The sequence below is a fragment of the Aspergillus oryzae genome, chromosome 2 (genome assembly GCF_000184455.2).
Source record: "Aspergillus oryzae RIB40 DNA, chromosome 2".
NCBI classification, from domain to species: Eukaryota; Fungi; Ascomycota; class Eurotiomycetes; order Eurotiales; family Aspergillaceae; genus Aspergillus; species Aspergillus oryzae.
Genome location: NC_036436.1, coordinates 2,583,043 through 2,602,803, shown reverse-complemented (window position 1 = coordinate 2,602,803; position 19,761 = coordinate 2,583,043). Strand labels below are relative to the sequence as shown.

Genomic DNA, 19,761 nt, shown 5'->3' with positions numbered 1-19,761 from the left:
AGGCTTTGCATTGCGACGCCTGTCTGGATCAACAACCCACAGCCTTTCGCTCGTTGGGGTTTTTCTATTTTTCTCTCCTTGTTGATTTGCATTTTCGCTTTCTTATTTACTTCCATTCATATTCCTTCTTGCTGGTTCAAGGGATATCAAAAATTTTATTCAACCACCATTCACGTGTGGTGGCACTGATTGACGACAAGTGGATCTCCGTTTTGTTTATCATATCAACATCCATACATATTATCCCCCACACGAGCCAAAGGATTAATTAATATCGGTTGATTAATACTTGATCCAAGCGCATCACCACCCCGACTCAAAACGATATCAACATGCGATCCAAACCCAGATCCGTGAAACCATCGGCGTACCCTGCAATACCATTTCATTCCATCCGCGCTGTGGGCTTTATTTCCACTCTGGTTGTCGGTATCATTCTAGCCGTCTTCATCTACAACCTCCATCAAGGTGGTTTCAAACTTCCTTGGGCATTCCTGGTCGTAAGTCTCGCATGACAGCCCACAGCTTCAAAAAATGTAACTAATATAAACACACCCTAGCTCCTGATAGCCGTTATCCTTTCCCTTCTTAATTACGTCCTAACTACCATAACCCACTGTTGCTATGGCCTCTCGCCGCGTCTATCACTCCTATCGAATACGATCTGTCTCCTTCTCTGGCTCATCTCCCTCGGTCTACTGAGCTGGAGCATGTCGCATACGATCCTGACTACCTGCAACGCCACATACTGGGCTACTTCTACCGGTATCACCGTTTGCCGGATATACAAGGCATTGTTCGCCTTCACTGTCTTGGGAAATATCTCGTACATCGCTGCCATCGCCCTCGATGTTATCGTACGCAGACGTCAGACTCGTCTGGGTGAGTACGACCCCATGGCCAGCAACCCGGCCTTGAACGATTACAAGATGCACGATCGCAGCAGTAGTGTTTTGTCGGGAGGCATGGGCCCTTACGGTGGACTCGAGGAACAACATCCCGCTTTTCGCTCGAATAATCACGCAGATGAAGTCTACAATGATATCCCTGCTCCGGGTAATTACGCCGGTCAGACGATGCCCCCGCCTGTATATGGTGCTAGCTCCACCCTTGAGCAGCATCATGGTGGCGAGGCACAGGATTATTATCAACCAACGCCTACTCGTCCTCGTGTCCGATTCAGCGCTTATGGACATGACGGGTACAGTCACCCGTCAGAGCAGACGCATTATGATCCTGCGGCATATAGATGAGCTATTGCGGTATACACCCTTATCCAGGTGTAACTGGACAATCACTGGGAATTGTACAGTATGGGGGGCCTGGCTGCTTACAACCGACCTGGTAATGTGTCGATTATATTAAATTCGATCTGATGTGTTACGATCTTGCAGTGAAGGGTTCATACTTGTTTTGTCCTGGCGTAATAGGTATATCATTTGTTTCAAAGATGTCGTCCGTTCTGTCAGCCTTAGATGTTGTGATCATGAATCATGCTAGATTTGTATAACTGTGGTATTTTTTCTCCAAATACTTCTTTCTCTTCAGGAGAAGCAACCGTAATCTAAAGCATTGTATTTGGCTTGAGCATGTGAAGCACATAGTTAATGCTAAGGAGGCCAAACAAAGTCCAAGGCTTGCCAGAGGTATAGATCATAATGGGTCAAGGATGAAATAAGAGATAGTATTAGTTCCAAGATATAGAAAGAAAAATATGGACCACAATTGATATTCACAAGTCCACCCAATGCTACGATTCCATGTATCTTTACATAATGACCTCGTTGGCGACATCCTGGACATGTGGTCAGTTGGGTTAAGAGAACATTTGAGGGATAGAAGAGGCACATACACGCTTGAGTTCCTTGTACGGTAGACACACACAGTTTTGCACCCGTACTTCATCACCAACGGCGCATTCCTTACCCAGGATGGTGATGCTCTGTACCTTGATGCCGTGCTTCACGATGCTGGTAGAATGGGTTCCATTCGCGATAGGGGTACCCTCGACACGGGCCCAGGCACCGACCCGGCTGCTCCATCCTATGATCGAGTGCATCACACAAGCGTCATGTTTAATCTCAGCATCCTCGAGCACGATTGAATCCTTAACACGTGCTCCTGCACCCACAACTGCACGGGGTCCAATTGAGACATTGGGTCCAAGCTTTGCCGTGGGATCAACAGTTGCGGAGGGGTGGATGAAAACTGGGGGAACAATGGTCGCGGAAGGAGGGGTAAGTTCGTCGGATTGGGCCTGGAAGGCCTTCTGGAGGTAGAGAGCGTTGGCAGGGACGGCAGAGCCGGCAGTCTTAATCTGGCGCCAGAAGTCTTTCGTTTCGTGGACGAAAAAGCGGTTGCTGTCGGCAAGGTCTGACAGAATATCCTGCTCCAGGCGAAGAACTTCGCTCTTTTCCGAGTCTTCCTCAGCAGCGACGAAGGACGACTCCAGATTCTCAGAGGACGGGTAAGATACCAGACGAGGCCTGGTGGTGCGGCGCTTGATGGCACTGCGAATGGAAGGGAAAATGCACTCGGTCGCAAACAGATATACACCGCAGTTAATGAGGTTGGAGATATGCGATTCGGGTTTCTCGACATAGTGAAGCACTCGCTTGGTATGCGAATCGGAAACTATGCATCCGAAGTTGGTGGCAGCATCATTGTTCACCCTGGTTCCAAGAATAACAGCCTCCGCATCCTTCTCCTCAAACAGCCTCAGCATCTCCCCAAGAGGGAAAGAGCAACAGACGTCGGCATTAAGTACGAAGATGCGCTCCGGTTTGCCCTTGAGAATGGCATCGCGGAAGTGGTAAAGACCGCCAGCGGTACCTAGAGATGTGTATTCGCGCAGATATTGAATGCGGAATTGAGGGAACTCCTTGGTGGAGTCTTTGATGAAGTCGCGAAAGACCGTTTCATCGTAGTAGCCGACTAGGTACACATCTCGGATATCGGGGATCTTTGCGAGGGCTTTAAGGCCGTGATAGATGATAGGATGTCCGGCAACTTCGAAAAGAGGCTAGTGATAGATCGCATCGTTCATTAGCACATGCTCGGAGACTATTCAGGGGTCATGAGGGATCAACGGAGGGGCCACCAACCTTGGGCAAATCGAGGGACAGAGGCCTGAAACGGGTTCCTCTGGATGGACCACCGACCTAGTAGTAAGTCATGTCAATTACCATTATCTAGTGACCGACTTTCAGGAGTACATACCAAGATAATAGCCTTGGTGGAGGCCACGTTGGTATGTTCCCGCACTGGTACTTGAAGCATTGGGAAAACAATGGGTGGGGTGGGGGGATGTAGTGGGTATCAAAAGGTAAGTTTGGTGATGTCGCGATGGAGAAGAGAATGAGGGTAACAAGTGATTTTGATCATGCAAAGAGCAAAGAGAGAGGTAAGTAAGGATAAGGATACGGTAGAAAGTTTTCTCAAATTAGGACCAAAACCTTCTTGGGCCTGAATGCTAAAGATGTACGGAGTCCCGTCAGGAGAAAGAGAGCCTAAAAGCGGATATTCCATAAATAACTTGGCAGTAAAATTCACCGCTTTCGTCCATGGCTTGATAGCTTCCTTCCTCTTTGGGACATTATTACGAAGGTCCATGGACGAATAGTAGCAGGAGTGAATACTCCAGCTATGATCTGCAGCTCTGCAGTGCTGGGGAGAACAGCTGGTCCTCGACCCTTTCGCGAATATGGTGATAAATGTACTGCCAAAACCGAGTCGGTGCGGGCATACCCTCACCACTACAGTGACAGTCGGATAATCCGTGATGCTAAGTCTCAGCAGATGTGGGTATTTTGAAACAATATTAGTACATAGAATTTGCTATTGTCCTAATGTGAAGAAATTGGTCTAGCTGCGTTTCCATTACGGCCGTATCTTCAACCGTGTATTCATCAGAACTACATCGCCAAATTTGAACAAACCAGCAACCCCACGTATTTCACAAAAGAAACCCTCGCAGCATCTCTTCGAAGTATACAAAGAGCGGGGATACAAGAAAACTAAATGACCCAGGTGTCTTGACAGACGAGTGACCTAGCATACATTCAACTATATGCCTTTGGGGAGCTTTTCCGGAGTTTGGGATCTGAAGACCAAAGGTAAAGTGAACTTTTCCTCGTCTTCCTCTTTCTTGGTCGCCGATAGCCACTCTTGAGCTTGAGTAATCTTTTTCTTCTCCTTTATTAGGTATTGGCGTCGACGTTGGCGTTCAAGGTCTGGAGCCATGAGCTCTTGGCATCGTTCAAGTGACATACCATCTGTATCTGAAATATGTAGCTCTTTTTCGATAACTGAGACGAGTTCCTCTCGGCATTTTGAAAAAAGCTTGGTATGTATACCCTGGCAGGTAGAATCGACGAATCGTGAACTGGCTACCTCATAGTAGCCACGAGTAGACTAGAAAGTCAACGTCTATGCAAAGTGTTAAGAGTGACAACAAGCTTACCGCCATCATCTTTACTTCTTGGAAAAACCTGTCCGGTCCAAGCTCAGCTGTTGTCAGCTTCTTGAGCTCGGCTGCCCTTTTCGACTCATTTTCTGGACACTTTCCCTGAAGTTCGAGGTATAAATCGGCTCTAGCCAGGTGGCGCCGAGTACTCAGAAAGTGGTACGCGTCCTTAGTAGCATGTTCAAGCTGCGCTGTAGCCATAGTAAATGGTTTGTGATGTTCGATATTGTAATTATCAATGGCGTATCTTGTATGTTTTTCCTGAAGTTCTCCAAGGTATTTCTCGATGATCCGTTTCAATTCCCTGAAGAGGGTCGTCTGATAGTACTGAAAAAAGACTTCTCTGAGCTGCTTCAGCAGCATTTCTTTGACTAGATTATGTGTCGCCTTGAGAAAAACTAGCATTGGTCCATCCCAATGCTGGACACTCAGCTGCCGGAGCTTCTCGAGGGCCTTGGGATCTGCCTGTTCGGGAATTCCAGCACGGCATGAGTCCTCATTAATCTCGCGGATATCTTCCCAGGTGAAAACTCGAGCAGGTTGGATGAACTGATTAAAGTGATTGGTAGAGTACCCCGAAGGCCCCGGTTTCGGCATCTGCGTGTCTGGAGGGACACTGGGCGATTTGCGCTTCACTGGTCGTGGCGCTGATGTCATCTCGCAGTCTGAATCTCCATCAGGTTGTACTGGGAAAGATGTTCGATCTGATTGTGACAAAAGCGACACTGTTGGGCGTGTTCGGATCAATGCCGCTCTAAAGTCCTGCGCTATATGGCCCCAGATCTTCGGCAGAGGGTAATCCGAAGAGCCTCCTTCAAAATTAGCACGAATTCTGTCTCCCAGATCGTAAAGAAGCTTGCATAAAATGTATAGAACATTTGCAGAAGGTGGATCAGGGAGCTCTTTGAGCTCCTCATTGATTCGAGCGGCCTTAGTATTGATTTGCTCAACTATCCCCGGAAGACACCCCTGTATTTGCTCCAGAAGTAGGCTTGAAAGCGATGTTTGAAGGCGACGAGTCCCAAACCTATCTTGGTACGGTGCTAGCTCTTCAGCCGTCCAAGGAGGTGAATCAAAAAAGTCGTCCTCCTCTTCTCGGGCTTGGGAATGTTCTATCTCTGGGTCCGGGTTGTTGCGAACAATGTAATAGCCATGTCCAAGTTTGAATTTGTAGCCCTCCAAGATATCTACCCACTGCGAATATGATTCACCTGCCTGTATTCTATCAGGCTTTGTCAGTACACCTAAGGTGCGTTGGTGAGCACCGCGCACGTTTCTCATGATGCGTGCTGCGCTAGAGTTTGTAGCGTCATCCGTCATGGGCAGAGTCAATAAAACAATACAGTTTTGTTGTGAGATGTACTCCTTGACGAGATTTTCAATGAGTAAGATAAGATATTTCTCTTCGTCCAACTCGGCCTGGCTAATGACTCCAGGAAGATCATAGAATGATAAATTGGGAAAATCGGGTGCTGAGATGTCAAGGCGTACAATGTTAGGCGAGAACTTGACTTGGTAATGCGTGTTGGTACCCGCGTTCTCTCCTGGAATATATTCCCTGGAAGACTGTCCTGGGTTCAGAATAGCAAGTTGGGCCCACTTGATGGCTTCCTGAACCTGGTCTTTTTCAGACAGGGTAATGAAGTGTTCGTCTTCCTGATCTTGCTCAATCCATGGACCAAGTGGCTGAGCCTTTCTGGGAGTTCTGAATTTTCGCGATCCATCGTACATGTATCTCCGTGATAGATATATCTGACATGCCCAAGGCTGGCCGGGCTCGCCCTCAGAGAGATTTATCTCCATTGGACACCTCGTACAAGTACCAGCACTTCTGGGAACCTTTATCTCAGACATTCCTTCTATGAGTGAGCTCTTACCAGTGCTCTGGTCTCCTATTACACAGATCTTGGGTAGAGCAATCCGGTTATCTTCTATGCCAATATGGCGGAGATCTTGTATCTTCCGGACTAGGGCCTTCATGTCGCGTGCGATCACCTGGATTGCCTTATTCTCTAATGACCTCATTTTGGATGGGGAGTCCTGAACGGTAACTAATAATTTGTTAGCCTATATCAGTAAGCATAAGGGCACTAATATACCGTCTGTGGTAGAGTAGCTAGGTGTTCCCAGTTGCGACATTTTGGCTCCTAAGGCTACATGTGTGTATCGAGATATGGAGATGAAGGTAGTGACAATAGTAACACTCGGTAAGTAGGGTGGATAACTGGGGCATAAGTAAGAAAGAGAAGTGAATGACAAATGACAAAGCATTTTGGGGGGGCAGCAGGTAAAGTGAATATTTTATACACCACGAGTTGTCAAGTGAACAGCCACCCCAGGGGGTGACCCAAAGGAGAAGATCTAGCTATAGTCAGCCTAGGAAAACTTAGACAGGCTGCTATTAATATAAAGTATTGAAACTATAGAATAATGAGCTTTAGTACGGCCATCTGAGATATTGGGATAGTGGATTTCATACCGTCACTTGTCTTATACTATCTTCTTTTTTTTACTCCAAACTAATTTTTCGATTCTGATATTCTCTGATTGTGTAGACACAATCCAATGAACTTTTAAACCAAGTTTTTCGAAGTTACCAGTTACTACATTAAATCTCTGATTGCTACTGTGTTCAATGTCACAGAATTCTCTGTGAAGTCCTTTTGTTGACTGAGATGCAACTGTAACCGTGTTGAAGCTAGGCCAGTGTATCAACAACTAAGCCAGTAGAGCCTATTGAAGCTATACTTCAACTGTACTACTCTAGTAAGCTTTCTTGACTGGTTATACCAAGCAAGCATTGCCAACACCAGTAGTTGTATCCCTTGTATACTTTTAGCCATGGAAATATGAGTACATGTTGATGGACCAGCAAAAGCATACAGAGCAAACATTCCGTGAAAAGAGATACTGGTATATATATTTTATTTTTCTCTTCTACCTTTTTATGTCTTGTCTACGATAGTATTCTCCTTTCAGTGATAATCTTGGGTTCCTCCTCTATCTATGGAGGGGCACTGGAGACCCCACCTTGATGCCCTAAGCCCTAAACCCTCGAGTCAAAATGGGATTTATAAATGACTTAGTTACAGGATGGTGGTTTGGATTTCCGGAGATAATTAAGGTAGAAAGTCGATTTCTCATGTATATCAGGCGATAATTTTATGAGAAGCTTAAGCATGAAGAATATCATGACTCATAGGAATTGTAGGATGTCATTGATTCTTAACGTGGGGTAATTAATGACCCAATGAAAAAAAAGTTGTGACTCCCGCCCAAAATTCTTTGGCTCACCCACCGAACCTCCGCCGTCTTTTATCCTCACTCTTCTCCTTGGAAGATCTCAGAGCGATAGGCCATTTATTCCACCATGTCGGAAGCTAATGCAGTTAAGGAGGCTGAGGCCTCCATGGCCAACCTCTTGCTGGACGAAGTCACTGGCGAGAAGGTTTCTAAGTCCGAATTGAAGCGCCGCCAGAAGCTCCGTGAGAAGGAAGCCAAGAAGAAGGAGAAGGAGGCTGCTGCCCCTCCTAAGCCCGCGAAGAAGACCTCTGCTGAGGAAGACGAAGCTAACCTGACTCCCAACGTAGGTTTCTTGCTCCTGCTATATAGATGTCTGCAGTGGCACGCTGAATTTGTAGATCGCTAACTCTAAGCTTTTAACCTCTCTTTAGCAATACTTCGAAATCCGCAGCAAGAGAATCAACAAGTTGCGCGAGACCAAGCAACCTGACCCCTACCCTCACAAGTTCCAAGTCACCGATGACTTGCGCCAGTTCCTGAAGGACTACGATCATCTTGGAAAGGGTGACCAGCTGCCCGACAAGACCGTTCGTATCGCCGGTAGAATCTACACCAAGCGTTCCTCCGGTGCCAAGTTGATTTTCTACGACATCCGCGCTGAGGGTGTGAAGGTGCAAGTAGTGTGCCAGGCTCAGAACGCTGCCGGCGATGTCTCTTTCGAGGCTCAGCACGAGCATCTCCGGAGAGGTGATGTTGTTGGTATTGTCGGCTTCCCTGGTCGCAGTAACCCCAAGAACCGCCCCGATGGTGAGTTGTCTATTTTCGCTTCTGAGATCGTGCTCTTGGCTCCTTGCTTGCACGCTATCCCATCCGAGCACTATGGTTTCCAGGACAAGGAACAGCGTTTCCGTCAACGTTACCTTGACTTGATTATGAACGACCGCTCGCGTAATGTCTTCGTCACCCGCTCCAAGATTGTCTCCTATATCCGCAACTTCTTCGACACCCGCGACTTCGTCGAGGTCGAAACCCCCATGATGAATGCCATCGCCGGTGGTGCGACCGCCAAGCCCTTCGTCACTCACCACAACGACCTCGACATGAACCTGTTCATGCGTGTGGCTCCCGAGTTGTACCTGAAGATGCTTATCGTTGGAGGCCTTGAGCGTGTGTACGAAATGGGTCGTCAATTCCGTAACGAAGGCATTGACCTTACCCACAACCCCGAATTCACGACTTGCGAGTTCTACTGGGCTTACGCCGATGTCTACGATGTCATGAACCTGACTGAAGAGCTGGTCTCCGGCCTGGTGAAGCACGTCACCGGCGGTTACGAGACCGTTTTCCATACCCAGACTGGCGAGGAGTACAACGTCAACTGGAAGGCCCCCTGGCGCCGCGTGGAGATGATCCCGGCCCTCGAGGAGGCCACTGGTGAGAAGTTCCCGCCAGGTGACCAGCTGCACACCGCTGAGACGGGTGAATTCCTCAAGAAGGTGCTGAAGAAGACCGGCGTTGAGTGTTCTCCCCCATTGACCAACGCCCGTATGCTCGATAAGCTGGTCGGCGAGTTCATCGAGGAGACTTGCGTCAACCCAACCTTCATTACTGGCCACCCCCAGATGATGTCGCCCCTTGCCAAGTACCACCGCCAGAACGTTGGTCTTTGCGAGCGTTTCGAGGCCTTCGTCTGCAAGAAGGAGATCGTCAACGCCTACACCGAGTTGAACGACCCCTTCGACCAGCGTCTCCGTTTCGAGGAGCAGGCCCGCCAGAAGGACCAGGGTGACGACGAGGCTCAGCTCATCGACGAGAACTTCTGTACTAGCTTGGAATACGGTCTGCCCCCCACCGGTGGTTGGGGTATGGGTATCGACCGTCTGGTCATGTTCCTCACCGACAACTACAGTATCAAGGAGGTCCTTGCCTTCCCCTTCATGAAGGAAGACAAGTCGGCGGCCGAGACCAAGAGTGCCGCCGAGGTGGTTGGTATTGAGCCCCAGCCGGAGGAAGGAATTCGTAAGTTTTTGCTCTATTAAAATACCTTTTTCTAATTGAAAGAGAACTAACATTTCGTGTCATCTTAGCCCACAAATAAATTTATGAGCTACATGGGATGATGGCTTGTTGACGACTTTTTGTTCTGCATGTTTAATTCGATGTCAACGAAGGGATGCATAGGATCAAGATAACCAATATACCGAGACAGATCGTACATCTAGGTTTACAACCTCAGAATAGAAAGGAGAGTATGATTCATGATCGACATGAACGTTTTTACTTTTCTTGCAGTTCAAAATACGTAAATACGATATATGCCTTCATTTGGTATCCCAGTAGATTGAGCCACACTGGAGCAGCAGGACTACTATTCACCGCTCAGAGCATCAAAGCCCGCCTGAATATAACTTACGCTGCCTTCCAAGTAAACCCCTTGCAAATAGACCCACTGGGGGGATGGTGTGTTCTTGTTCAGTCAAACCACCTCAAGAATCTATAACAAGTGTTTAGTCAAGTTCTGCCATCTGAGAATAGCATTCCAGAGTGATGTAGGAAACCACAAACATCACATATCCATTTATCTAGTTCTTCAAGGCAGTTTTAAAACTCTTGAGGAACTCGTTCTTATCTCTATAAAGTTTCAGACGAGTATCATATTATAACGATATCAGGAAGTGGCTTAGCTTACCCGTTTATTGAGCTCAACACGTCTTTTGACTCTTCTTCTCCTTTGTTATATAAATACAGTGAATTATCTCAGATGTCCAGCGATATCATAGCCACGACTACAATTCATTGACTCGTTCAGAGAAGGATAATCAAGGACTCTGGGCAGATGTAAATCCACTGATCGATTGATCAGATACCAATAGTCGAACCACTACATATCTTGTTCTATATTGGATAGCTATCTGAATACTGAGTCGATTGTAACCTGGTACTCACAGGAATATTGCATGTTGAAAGGGAAACTGCTAACTGTGTGAGAGAAGGAAAGACGTCACCCAGAGTGAATCACCAACAACCAAAGTATACAAGAACTCACGGGGTCTTTCATCTGATGCAAACCATTTCTGCTCAACCTGTAAATCTCAGCGTCTCGCTTATCATCATTATTTCACATCTTCTTTTCTTTCTCCATACATCAAGTATCTACAGATCTTATTTACGTATTTGTTCCTGCAAAGTTGTAAATCCTAGTTTGTTCATCTCTACTGTTCAATTGTACTTCTCTGTTTCAAAGGTGATCTCATCGCCGTATCTAATTTGTCTTGTCCTTTTGAGGCTCCTTGATAGGACTGACGAGGAACGATTCAGACAACTGTCTCTGATACATCCATCACCATGATAGATAGAGACGAGACGGGTGACAACACAGACCCTTTCAGACAACTCCGCTATCTCCCTCCCCCTCAGACAAGCCAGTACCACCAGACCAGCCAGCATCTATTCCATCCCCAACCTATAAGACAAACTGTTGGTCCAGCTTGTCTGGTATGTTATCATTCAATCACAGCAGTTTATTCTCTCCTTATGACTGTAATATTCTGACAACTTGATAAGAGGCAGAGTAGAGACCCCAATGGAGCCATAGATTCTTTCTCCCTTCGTGAAAGCTTGTTCGGACAGGGAGAGTTGAACCCCGGTGCCAGGCACTTCACTCTTGAGAGCCAAAATATTCATAGAACCACGCCTCGCTTCCCACCCGAGTATGTGAATTGGCGGTTTGGAGACCCCATTCCCTCAAACTGGAGGATCACCGTGACGCCTCGCGCCGTTAATAGTCCTCGTCCTGAACAGCATTGTATCTTGATGCCCGATATTGGGACTCCTGAGTCCTATGAACGTTGTCGAGATATCTCCCTATCTTCCTTGTTGTGCCCACAACCAGACCGAACCGTGTTAGAGCATGCAGCGATCCTGCACCACATGAGGAATTCTGAGCCCGAATTTGTCACCGTCGGGAACCCTAAAATAGTATCTAGACCGGGCAGTGCTCGTGAAGATACTCTTATGGATTGTGGTGATCCTCACGAGCAGAGTTCCCCTAGAGAGACAACCGTTCCAGTGACCACCAATGCGCCGGACGACATGTTTCCCTTTGCTATGCCTGCGATGGGGAAGGAAGTAATACTGTGTGAGTTCGAGGAGTTGGCCACACATACGGCGAAATGCGACATCTGTAACAAGCACAATTATTCTGGAATGTCTCGCTGTCTGACCTGCGGCTGGCAGACTTGCAACCCGTGCACAATTGCCCGTGGGTATTTTCGCACTCACCATGTCAACGGCAATATTCATACTGGTCCCACTAGCCAGAATAATCTAGACGCTACTGCTAAAGAAATCTCGAAAGCGAAGAAGAAGAGCAGTCCGCCCAAGAGGAAGAAAGGCCCTATGAATGCCAGAAAATCCAAGAAAGGCCACCCAGCCAAGAATAAAACTGCGAAGAAGGTTCCGAGAACGCCATCAAAGTCCTCACTTGTGTCTAACAAAGTAGATGCTGACCAGGAGGCTTCCGCAGAGGAGATTAGTGATTCTGGAAGTACGTTAAATCCTGGTTGTGGCTAGAGTAAAAGGAACTGTTGTACTGACCCTCAGATCAGACCGTATAAAGCAAAGTGATCCGGATACATGGGACGTAGATTCTATTCTCGATGATGACGCCACAGAGTACCTGCCGGAGGATGACCAGCTGGAGGAAGAAGAGGCTAGCACTTGGAGCCCTTCCAATACCCCATTGAGTCAGGGTAGTTTGCACAACTGGAACCTCCAGCAAGCCCAACGGGGACATGAGATACGACGCCAGAAAAATATTAGGAGTCAGAAGGTTAAAACCTCAAGGGAAACTGATGCTGACACGCCTCTGACTAAATCGAAAGCCTCAGGACAGCGGACTAAAGCTCAGGCTTACTGTCGAAAGCAGCCAGGGAGATACTCTCGTTTGTAGTTGTGTATCAAGATGAAAAGATGGTCATTAAAGAATGGGTTCACCCTAGAATATCCGAGTCGACAACTCTGCACAGCCATGTTAATGCACCTCAATCTCATCCATCCCTCACTCCAAGATTATTGTTTTTGACCGGAATTTACAGTTACTAGTCTTAACGAGTGAATGGCAGTCGGATTATCGCACCGTGCCAAAGGGTTTCCACCGAACTTAGAAGGCTTTGTATGGGACGCCTTTATCTTATGATGTATCCCAATGTCCTACCATGATTACTCTTTCTGATCTTTATCCTATGGTCTTGAGTGTTTTGTTTGTTTCAGAATAACAGCAATACCATGTTACTGATGGGAGATTTGTCTTGTCCTTTACCTGTTTGTACATCTTTCCAAAAATTAGCGCTTGTTTTCTATGTCGGGCCTGGTCAGATTTTTTCAACTTTCGAAATAATAACGCAGACCAATTCAATAGTGCAATGGTTTTGTTAATCCTGAGCATCCAATCTGAGAGCAGACAGATACCAACCTGTCAAAGGCTCTAGTGGAGGTAGCCGAGTCGCCATTACAGCGGTGGACGTTAACTACACCACAACCAAGTCCCGGGAGCTTGATTATGACGGATCTGGTGAAGATGGAGGGCTGGATCGGTAGATGGCTTGAAGCTAGCGAGGAGGGCTGAGTAAGAGTAATAAATTTTAACTCTAAGATGTCTAAGATGGTGATGTTTATTTTATGGTATCGTATCATCTAGAAAACAGCCTCGTCATTATTATCCTCGTCATCCTCGACATCCATATCATCCTCGTCATCCTCGTCAAGGCCCTCGAAGCTCATAAATTGTTCATTCTTGGCGTCGGTTTCTTCCTCAACCACAACACCATCTTGAACCTCACAGTCCTAATAAATTTTGTCAGCAGTCAATCCGATTGTTTAGTATAATTCGTACGCACCTTAAGAACGGAATCTCGCCCGACCTGACTGTATCTACCCACTGAAACATTATTAGTTCATGAATTCAACTATTTTCTCTAAACTGCGAACGACTTACCGATGCATCCTGTGAGTACACACTTTGGCCCAATGACCGCGTTGTCCATAATTACACATCTAATTCAGGTTAGAGACCATGCAGCGTTAGTATATAGGTGAAATATATAATGCCTACCTCGTCAAGCGAGCACCGCTGCAAATCTTTGCATTAGGCGAAATGCACGATTCTTTTATAACACACTTTTCCTCCACCTATCAAGATATTAGTTGAACCGTTCAATAAATGAAAGACAGGGTGTTTTACCGTCACGTTAGATCCTAGTAAGCAGTCGCCTTTGGTGACAATAGACTTCGAGGCAATTCCTTCAGGAGTAGCGATCTTCGAGGCATGACTGAAAGGCGAAGCAGCAGCACGGCCAACCTCTTCAACAGACTCGAGCTTGGCGAGACGCAGTGACATCGCTAACACCAAAGCGGAACTGTCAACGCGCCGAACGAGCTGCTCAGATGACTTGGTCATGTATGCTAGAATTGATGGCACTTCCACCGAGGACTGGTCATTGGGAGTGGAATTTGTAGACCGGGCTTCGGAACCCTGGGCGTGGGTAGTGGTCATGCCACGAAGATCAATCTCTTCCTCCAACAGATCGCCGTCATTGCTTCCGTGGTCCTCTTGATTCTCATTCTGTCCGCCTAGTATCTTATTGATCCCGAGTTTTTCACTCAGCCCGCGCTGCCACTCCGCTTTCGCCCAGTACCCAATCAAGTCTTCGCTCACGGATTCAAACCGCTCCTGGTACTGGGCAAGCGATTGGACCCACTTAGGCAGAATGTATAAGTGTGCATCTCGATAGCTGGTCAACATTTTGACCGAGGCATGCTTCTCAACCAAAGTATGACGGAGTAAGAAGGTCTTATCTTCCTCTATCTGCTCTTTCAATGTATCCATCGGCATGGATAAAACCAATTTCGAGAGTTTATATCGCGAGACAGCGGGGACCTCATCTTGCTCGAGAGAGGTGATTGCCATGAAATCTGTCGGCTCTTTTTTGACCTCGTCCTTAATGCCTTTTGCGGGATAGAACACGGACAAGCCTCCTTGGGAAGCTGGGCCCAATTCACCTTGTGAGACTAACCATGCCTCAAGCAAATGTTCACCGGGGATATCGCATAGTAAATCGCAGCTTAGGAGCAAGAAATTAGATCGAATACAAGCTTGTACCTCTGGTAGTCGGAGTAGCTCCGCCGTTCCTGTCGTCATCTTGAGATCCTTCGGGGCTATAACGGTAGGTGAAGGCGAAGGGAGTGAAGTAAGATATGGATTTTGTTGTAGAGCGGCCTTAAGGGGAGTAAGAGCGGAGGGAGGTGTAATCAGTATGATATCTGAACAGTTAGAAATTATCCCAAACCCGCAGAATCCAGCACCCTGAAGGAGGCGCGTAGCCACTACTCACCAGTTATTCCTGCGCGCTTGCACCAATCCAGCGGGTAGTACACCATCGGCCTTAGCTGAACATCAATTGATGTTAGTGACTTCTTGCTATTGGAGCAGGCCCTGAGATTCGCCAACACATACTGCAATGGGAATTAAACATTTTGGATTCTCTTCCGGGTTTGAGGAAATTGTATTCAAGCTCTCGCCGGGACCACAGAGGATCAAAGCTTGGAAGCCACTGCTTGGTACTGGCGTTGAATGCACCATTTTGTCTTTGAGCCCCGCGGGCAATGGTGGGGTGAAAGAATTGGGATAAATTTGGCCGGTGCGGCTCGGAGAAGGCGTTTCGAAATAGTTTCGGTGGTCGAGATATAACCGGAAAAGGACCGTATGGCAAGTTGCCGCAGTTATCCTTGATTCTCTTGCCACAAAAATGCGAGTCGCGAAACCAACAGCAGTAGCTTGTGATTACGCTCGCGATAACTGTGGAGGTTTTTCTTCGGAGAGCCGCACGTGATGATAGGTGAGTCAGGTACATTCAATTAAATACGTAGCCGTCTCTTAGCTTAGTAGATTACCCTTCAGTGTATTTATTGGTCTGTCTTACCCAATACAAATTCCTGTCTTAATATAAAGCATAATATACTTTAAGTTTCTATATATTATTACCTTAAATATCTTCCTAATAGGATAATTTAGAATCTTTTTTATTTATTTAATTGATTTTTATATCAAGTAAATCTCTTACGTCTTCCATCAAAGGTTCCATCATAAATTCATAATTCCATCCGCATGGAAGGACAAGACTAGTTGGGACGAAGTATGGGCATCCTTAGCAGTCTAGGCAATGGCTTCTAGGTTAAATCAACGACCAGCTCTCCAGGTCATCGCAAATACTTTAGGGGCCCAGAGGAACTTGACGAACTAAATAAACTCAACTCGTCCAAACGAAATCGACCGGCAGGAAATGTCAAGTATTGAAAGGAGGCCAAATAATCTGGGAGGCCTGGGTACGTGGTACGGACAGAAAAATGGTTCAATGAACTCCCGGAAAGAAGTATAGGCAATCGATTCAAGGTGCCAAGGTCGCTCAAGAGACTAAGTATCGGCACGACTTGCTGTTGTGCTGGCCTGGAAGTACAGATGCTTCTCGGGATCTCTGCCAAATATACTCGATACCGCCGCTACGTGGAAGGAATACGAAGATGTTGTCTGTAACAAATGGCGATCACTTGCGCAGTTCTGAGATGAAGCTCATGGAATGCTACGAGGTATCATGTCCCAACAAGATATGGAAGCATGGTAGCCTTCGAATATGCGTCAAAAACGTCCTCCTGGATCCATCTTGAAATACACTCAATCATTCAATCTCAACCCTTTCAAGCTGAATCTAGAGCATGGGGGTCTCGAGATCAACGATCAATTTCAGATTGAAGTTGGCGATTTTGTGGCGAGAGTCATCCCCGACTCAATTAGCATGGAGCGAATCAACCATTTTCGCGAACAGAACTCCGACGCTCTATTTGATTTGCTCGCTCTCTCTATAACCCCCAGACATTTTCTCTATGGAAAGGAATCTCCGGAAGGAACTGAAGACCGAGGGTATGATTCTACAGGAGAAGTTTTGGGTGATATAGTTTCCAAACCCTTTCCAGTTGAGTTCATGGTCATTGAAACGGAAATAGTATTAGTCGGCGTGTTGCACTGGCATGCGCTCGTTTAAAGTCTTGGATTAAACAAACCTCCCAGTTTCGTACGTTTCACCTTGTATAAAAAAGAATTTCTACAAACAGGCCGACTTCCTTAGAAGAAAATTACCAACAGCAGGCTCTCTGTCTCTCTCTCTTTCTGTGGGGCATTGAGTGAATTCAATGAAATCGAGTCTCTTCTTTGCCAAGGACAGGAATCGGAACATCACTGAGATATTCTTCATCCATGGAGCTTTTCGGTAAGTGTTGAGGCGTTTCTTCTTTATGTCCAAAGTAAATTATTTCATGCCCACACACTCTGCGCTTCGATAGGCAGCTTGTCTTGATAAATATATAGCTTTTGGAATTTAAAATATTTTTATCAATTCCAAAGCAACTTGCTAGGTGACTATTGATAAGAGTGCAACGCTGAGATCGATCAGAGGTTATCCTATGCATTGAGCCAGCGTTGAAAACGAAGGGTGTATGAGGAAGAGATTGAACCCGAGAAAGCCGAAAAAGCGAGAACTTCTTCATTCTTTTCACATCTCCTACATAGTTAAGCTGACGACCGACTGCATGACTCGGCGCATCGACCTCCACCGGTTTGACTTATATAATGCTGGCTTCCAATAATTCTGTGCCCTCGGAAACATAAGACAGAGACCTGGCTCCCAAATTCGACATGGAATGCTTTGACACAGCTCGATCGATGCACATCTGTCAATTGATTTCCAAGGAACGCAACTAGAACCCAGGCGTGGTCGGTGCTTGCGGAGCGCCGACTACACAACTGCATATCACATCACTCCCACTATCTAGGCTCGACATGGCCTGTTTTCGACAATTGCTTAGCGTACCCCACGACTTTGAACTATATTGCAGAGCTTGCTGATCCATAGCGCTTTGTATAAAGCTTAGATATTCTCCGTATTCCTTAAGTTGCATGAGAGCTGCCAGAAAAGGGGACAGTGTGTGCTTTATCGGACAAGAGTGTTTCTGATGATGGGTCAGGGGAGAATCCACGGACAAGATTTCTCAAGGCTGAGGTTCTCATGTACGGATTCCATCTTCTCCCATCCGCATAGCGTTGCTGCTGCAGGAGAAAAACCTGTTTACAGATCAGTCCAGTTCATTCTCTCTGCCGGTCGATCGTGTAGCCAACAAGAATTATGGTCACGCGCATGTAATGACAAGGGTCAGCCTTTGTCTAGATCTGTGGAACTGACGGGCGAAATGCAACGAGAAGTCACCGGCGGTGATAATTATAGAGCATACGGCGCCCAGTCAGGAGCAATGTAGCTAAACCGAAAAGGTCCCTATCACATCCGATATGGTGTAAACGGAGGTCACGGTGGAATGACCAGACTCGAAGATCGTGGACGTGGTTTTGGTTGACTAGGCTCCGTCTAACCTATCACAGAAATCCCTCGATCAAACTACTACCAACTTAGCAAGGTCAAAGGATCAAGCTAATGCCAAGCTAATGCCACGATAACACTAAGCCACACAGTAAGCGGACATCGCTCCACTTTATACAACGCCCAATATAGCTAATACTGTCTTCCAAAGTTCCAATACGTTGCTTGCATGTACTTTTTACATGGCATTGCCATACAAAGGGTGCATGGACATGCTACGTAGATTACTTGATCCAAATGCATAAGTAAATTTGGCTTTTCTATTACTATGTAGATATATAAGTACCTGTCTCTTATCAAAAATCTAGTCGTCCATCGTCCAACTCAAGGAGCATGTACCCTTTATAAAGCAATACCATACAAATATTACATGGCGAAAAGAGCGTGGATGGGCTGCTGAGGCAATGGACTCAGATTTAATAACTGGCGATAGGAAGATTCTAACGGACGGGTAGATTGACGGCCCGACCCATGCCTGACTACCTTGGATTTAAGTATCCACGGAGTACTCCGTAGTGGATAGTGGATTAAGTTCCCCACTAGGGCTCTCTTGATGAACCCATTTGTTTCAGGCCCTCGTCGGAGCCAGAGCTGATTCTGGCACATGCTTGTCTAAGAGGTCCAGCTAATACCGCAAAGACTTACCATCAGTTATGGAGAGTACGAAATAGGTCGCCCGCTCAATAGAACTAGTGTTTATCTTAGAGCCATCGGCGGAAGTGAACACGACGTTGCATCGTTGAGTCGGTCCCCTTACCAGGGTCCTGGCGCTAATTGTGATTATGGCCAGCATCATGGATCATATAGTAGGCTCCCAAATAGGGACACTTGGGGTCTTAGACAACTGTGTCTGGACTCAGATTAGTTGGACACGGCTGGCTTTCCAGGTACATTTCTCCATGTACTAGCAGGGGCGCAGGGTATGTGTTTTAGGAATAGGCAGATGCATTTATTGAAAACTTTTCATCGAGGAGGAATCAGGGAAGTTTATAAGAATCGAAGATATACACCTCGTAGGAGATAGCCATCACATCTCATTTTGATAACAATTGCCTCCTCGACAATCGGAATTCCATTGGGTCAAAAGTTTTCTCGCGTCACTTTTCACTTGCAAACTCTCACCAACATGCAAATGTTATCCTTGCTAGTCTCCTTGGCTTTGCATGGCTTCAGAGCACTTTAGCAAGTCCGATTGTCTCTACAGACTCTCCAAACATCATCGTCACACACCGTGCTTCCGATCTTTTCCCTGAGTTCGAGGGCGATTTGAGCCCCTTCGATGTAGATGTTGAATACGTCGGTTACGAGGCTGAGACTCGTGCCTGGCTCGCTGCTCTAGACCCTAGCTCGGCAAACACTGACGAGGAAAAGGCTGTCTTTTTAACAAGGCAGCCTACGCCAAGAAGTTCGACGCAAATGATCCAGACATGGTCGAAGATGTTAACGATCTGTAGCCGCCTTGGGAGGCAACTCCACCGCAATCGAGAAACGAGCTGGCTCTAGATACACTCTTGAGTTCGCGACACGCCATAAATTGGTCAAAATGTGCTGGTATTCTGTCTTGTCTATCCG

The 19,761-nt window shown here is 46.7% G+C and overlaps 7 protein-coding genes across 7 annotated transcripts; 4 read left to right on the top strand and 3 right to left on the bottom strand.

Moving 5' to 3' along the window:
• Window positions 1–332: 332 nt before the first annotated feature.
• Window positions 333–1,253, top strand: AO090003000190 (uncharacterized protein; the record flags this gene model as incomplete). The annotated part of the gene is made up of 2 exons (XM_001819356.3): window positions 333–500; window positions 561–1,253. 2 exons carry the CDS (start codon window positions 333–335, stop codon window positions 1,251–1,253), a joined length of 861 nt encoding a protein of 286 aa, XP_001819408.1.
• Window positions 1,254–1,768: 515 nt separating this feature from the next.
• AO090003000189 (mannose-1-phosphate guanylyltransferase) lies at window positions 1,769–3,279 on the bottom strand (the record flags this gene model as incomplete). The annotated part of the gene is made up of 4 exons (XM_001819355.3): window positions 1,769–1,795; window positions 1,853–3,022; window positions 3,105–3,161; window positions 3,220–3,279. The coding sequence occupies 4 exons, from the start codon at window positions 3,277–3,279 to the stop codon at window positions 1,769–1,771; spliced, it is 1,314 nt and encodes a 437-aa protein (XP_001819407.1).
• A 1,114-nt stretch (window positions 3,280–4,393) lies between these two features.
• Window positions 4,394–6,490, bottom strand: AO090003000188 (putative dynamin GTPase; the record flags this gene model as incomplete). Its single annotated transcript, XM_023234773.1, has 1 exon — window positions 4,394–6,490. One exon carries the CDS (start codon window positions 6,488–6,490, stop codon window positions 4,394–4,396), a length of 2,097 nt encoding a protein of 698 aa, XP_023089862.1.
• A 1,345-nt stretch (window positions 6,491–7,835) lies between these two features.
• On the top strand, window positions 7,836–9,806 carry AO090003000186 (lysine--tRNA ligase KRS1; the record flags this gene model as incomplete). The annotated part of the gene is made up of 3 exons (XM_001819353.3): window positions 7,836–8,051; window positions 8,140–9,727; window positions 9,796–9,806. The coding sequence occupies 3 exons, from the start codon at window positions 7,836–7,838 to the stop codon at window positions 9,804–9,806; spliced, it is 1,815 nt and encodes a 604-aa protein (XP_001819405.1).
• A 1,247-nt stretch (window positions 9,807–11,053) lies between these two features.
• AO090003000185 (uncharacterized protein) lies at window positions 11,054–12,659 on the top strand (the record flags this gene model as incomplete). The annotated part of the gene is made up of 3 exons (XM_001819352.1): window positions 11,054–11,203; window positions 11,273–12,254; window positions 12,316–12,659. 3 exons carry the CDS (start codon window positions 11,054–11,056, stop codon window positions 12,657–12,659), a joined length of 1,476 nt encoding a protein of 491 aa, XP_001819404.1.
• A 1,194-nt stretch (window positions 12,660–13,853) lies between these two features.
• Window positions 13,854–14,906, bottom strand: AO090003000183 (translation initiation factor eIF2B subunit gamma; the record flags this gene model as incomplete). The annotated part of the gene is made up of 1 exon (XM_023234771.1): window positions 13,854–14,906. The coding sequence occupies one exon, from the start codon at window positions 14,904–14,906 to the stop codon at window positions 13,854–13,856; it is 1,053 nt and encodes a 350-aa protein (XP_023089861.1).
• Window positions 14,907–16,395: 1,489 nt separating this feature from the next.
• AO090003000182 (uncharacterized protein) lies at window positions 16,396–16,942 on the top strand (the record flags this gene model as incomplete). The annotated part of the gene is made up of 3 exons (XM_023234770.1): window positions 16,396–16,682; window positions 16,766–16,833; window positions 16,908–16,942. The coding sequence occupies 3 exons, from the start codon at window positions 16,396–16,398 to the stop codon at window positions 16,940–16,942; spliced, it is 390 nt and encodes a 129-aa protein (XP_023089860.1).
• Between the last annotated feature and the right edge of the window lie 2,819 nt (window positions 16,943–19,761).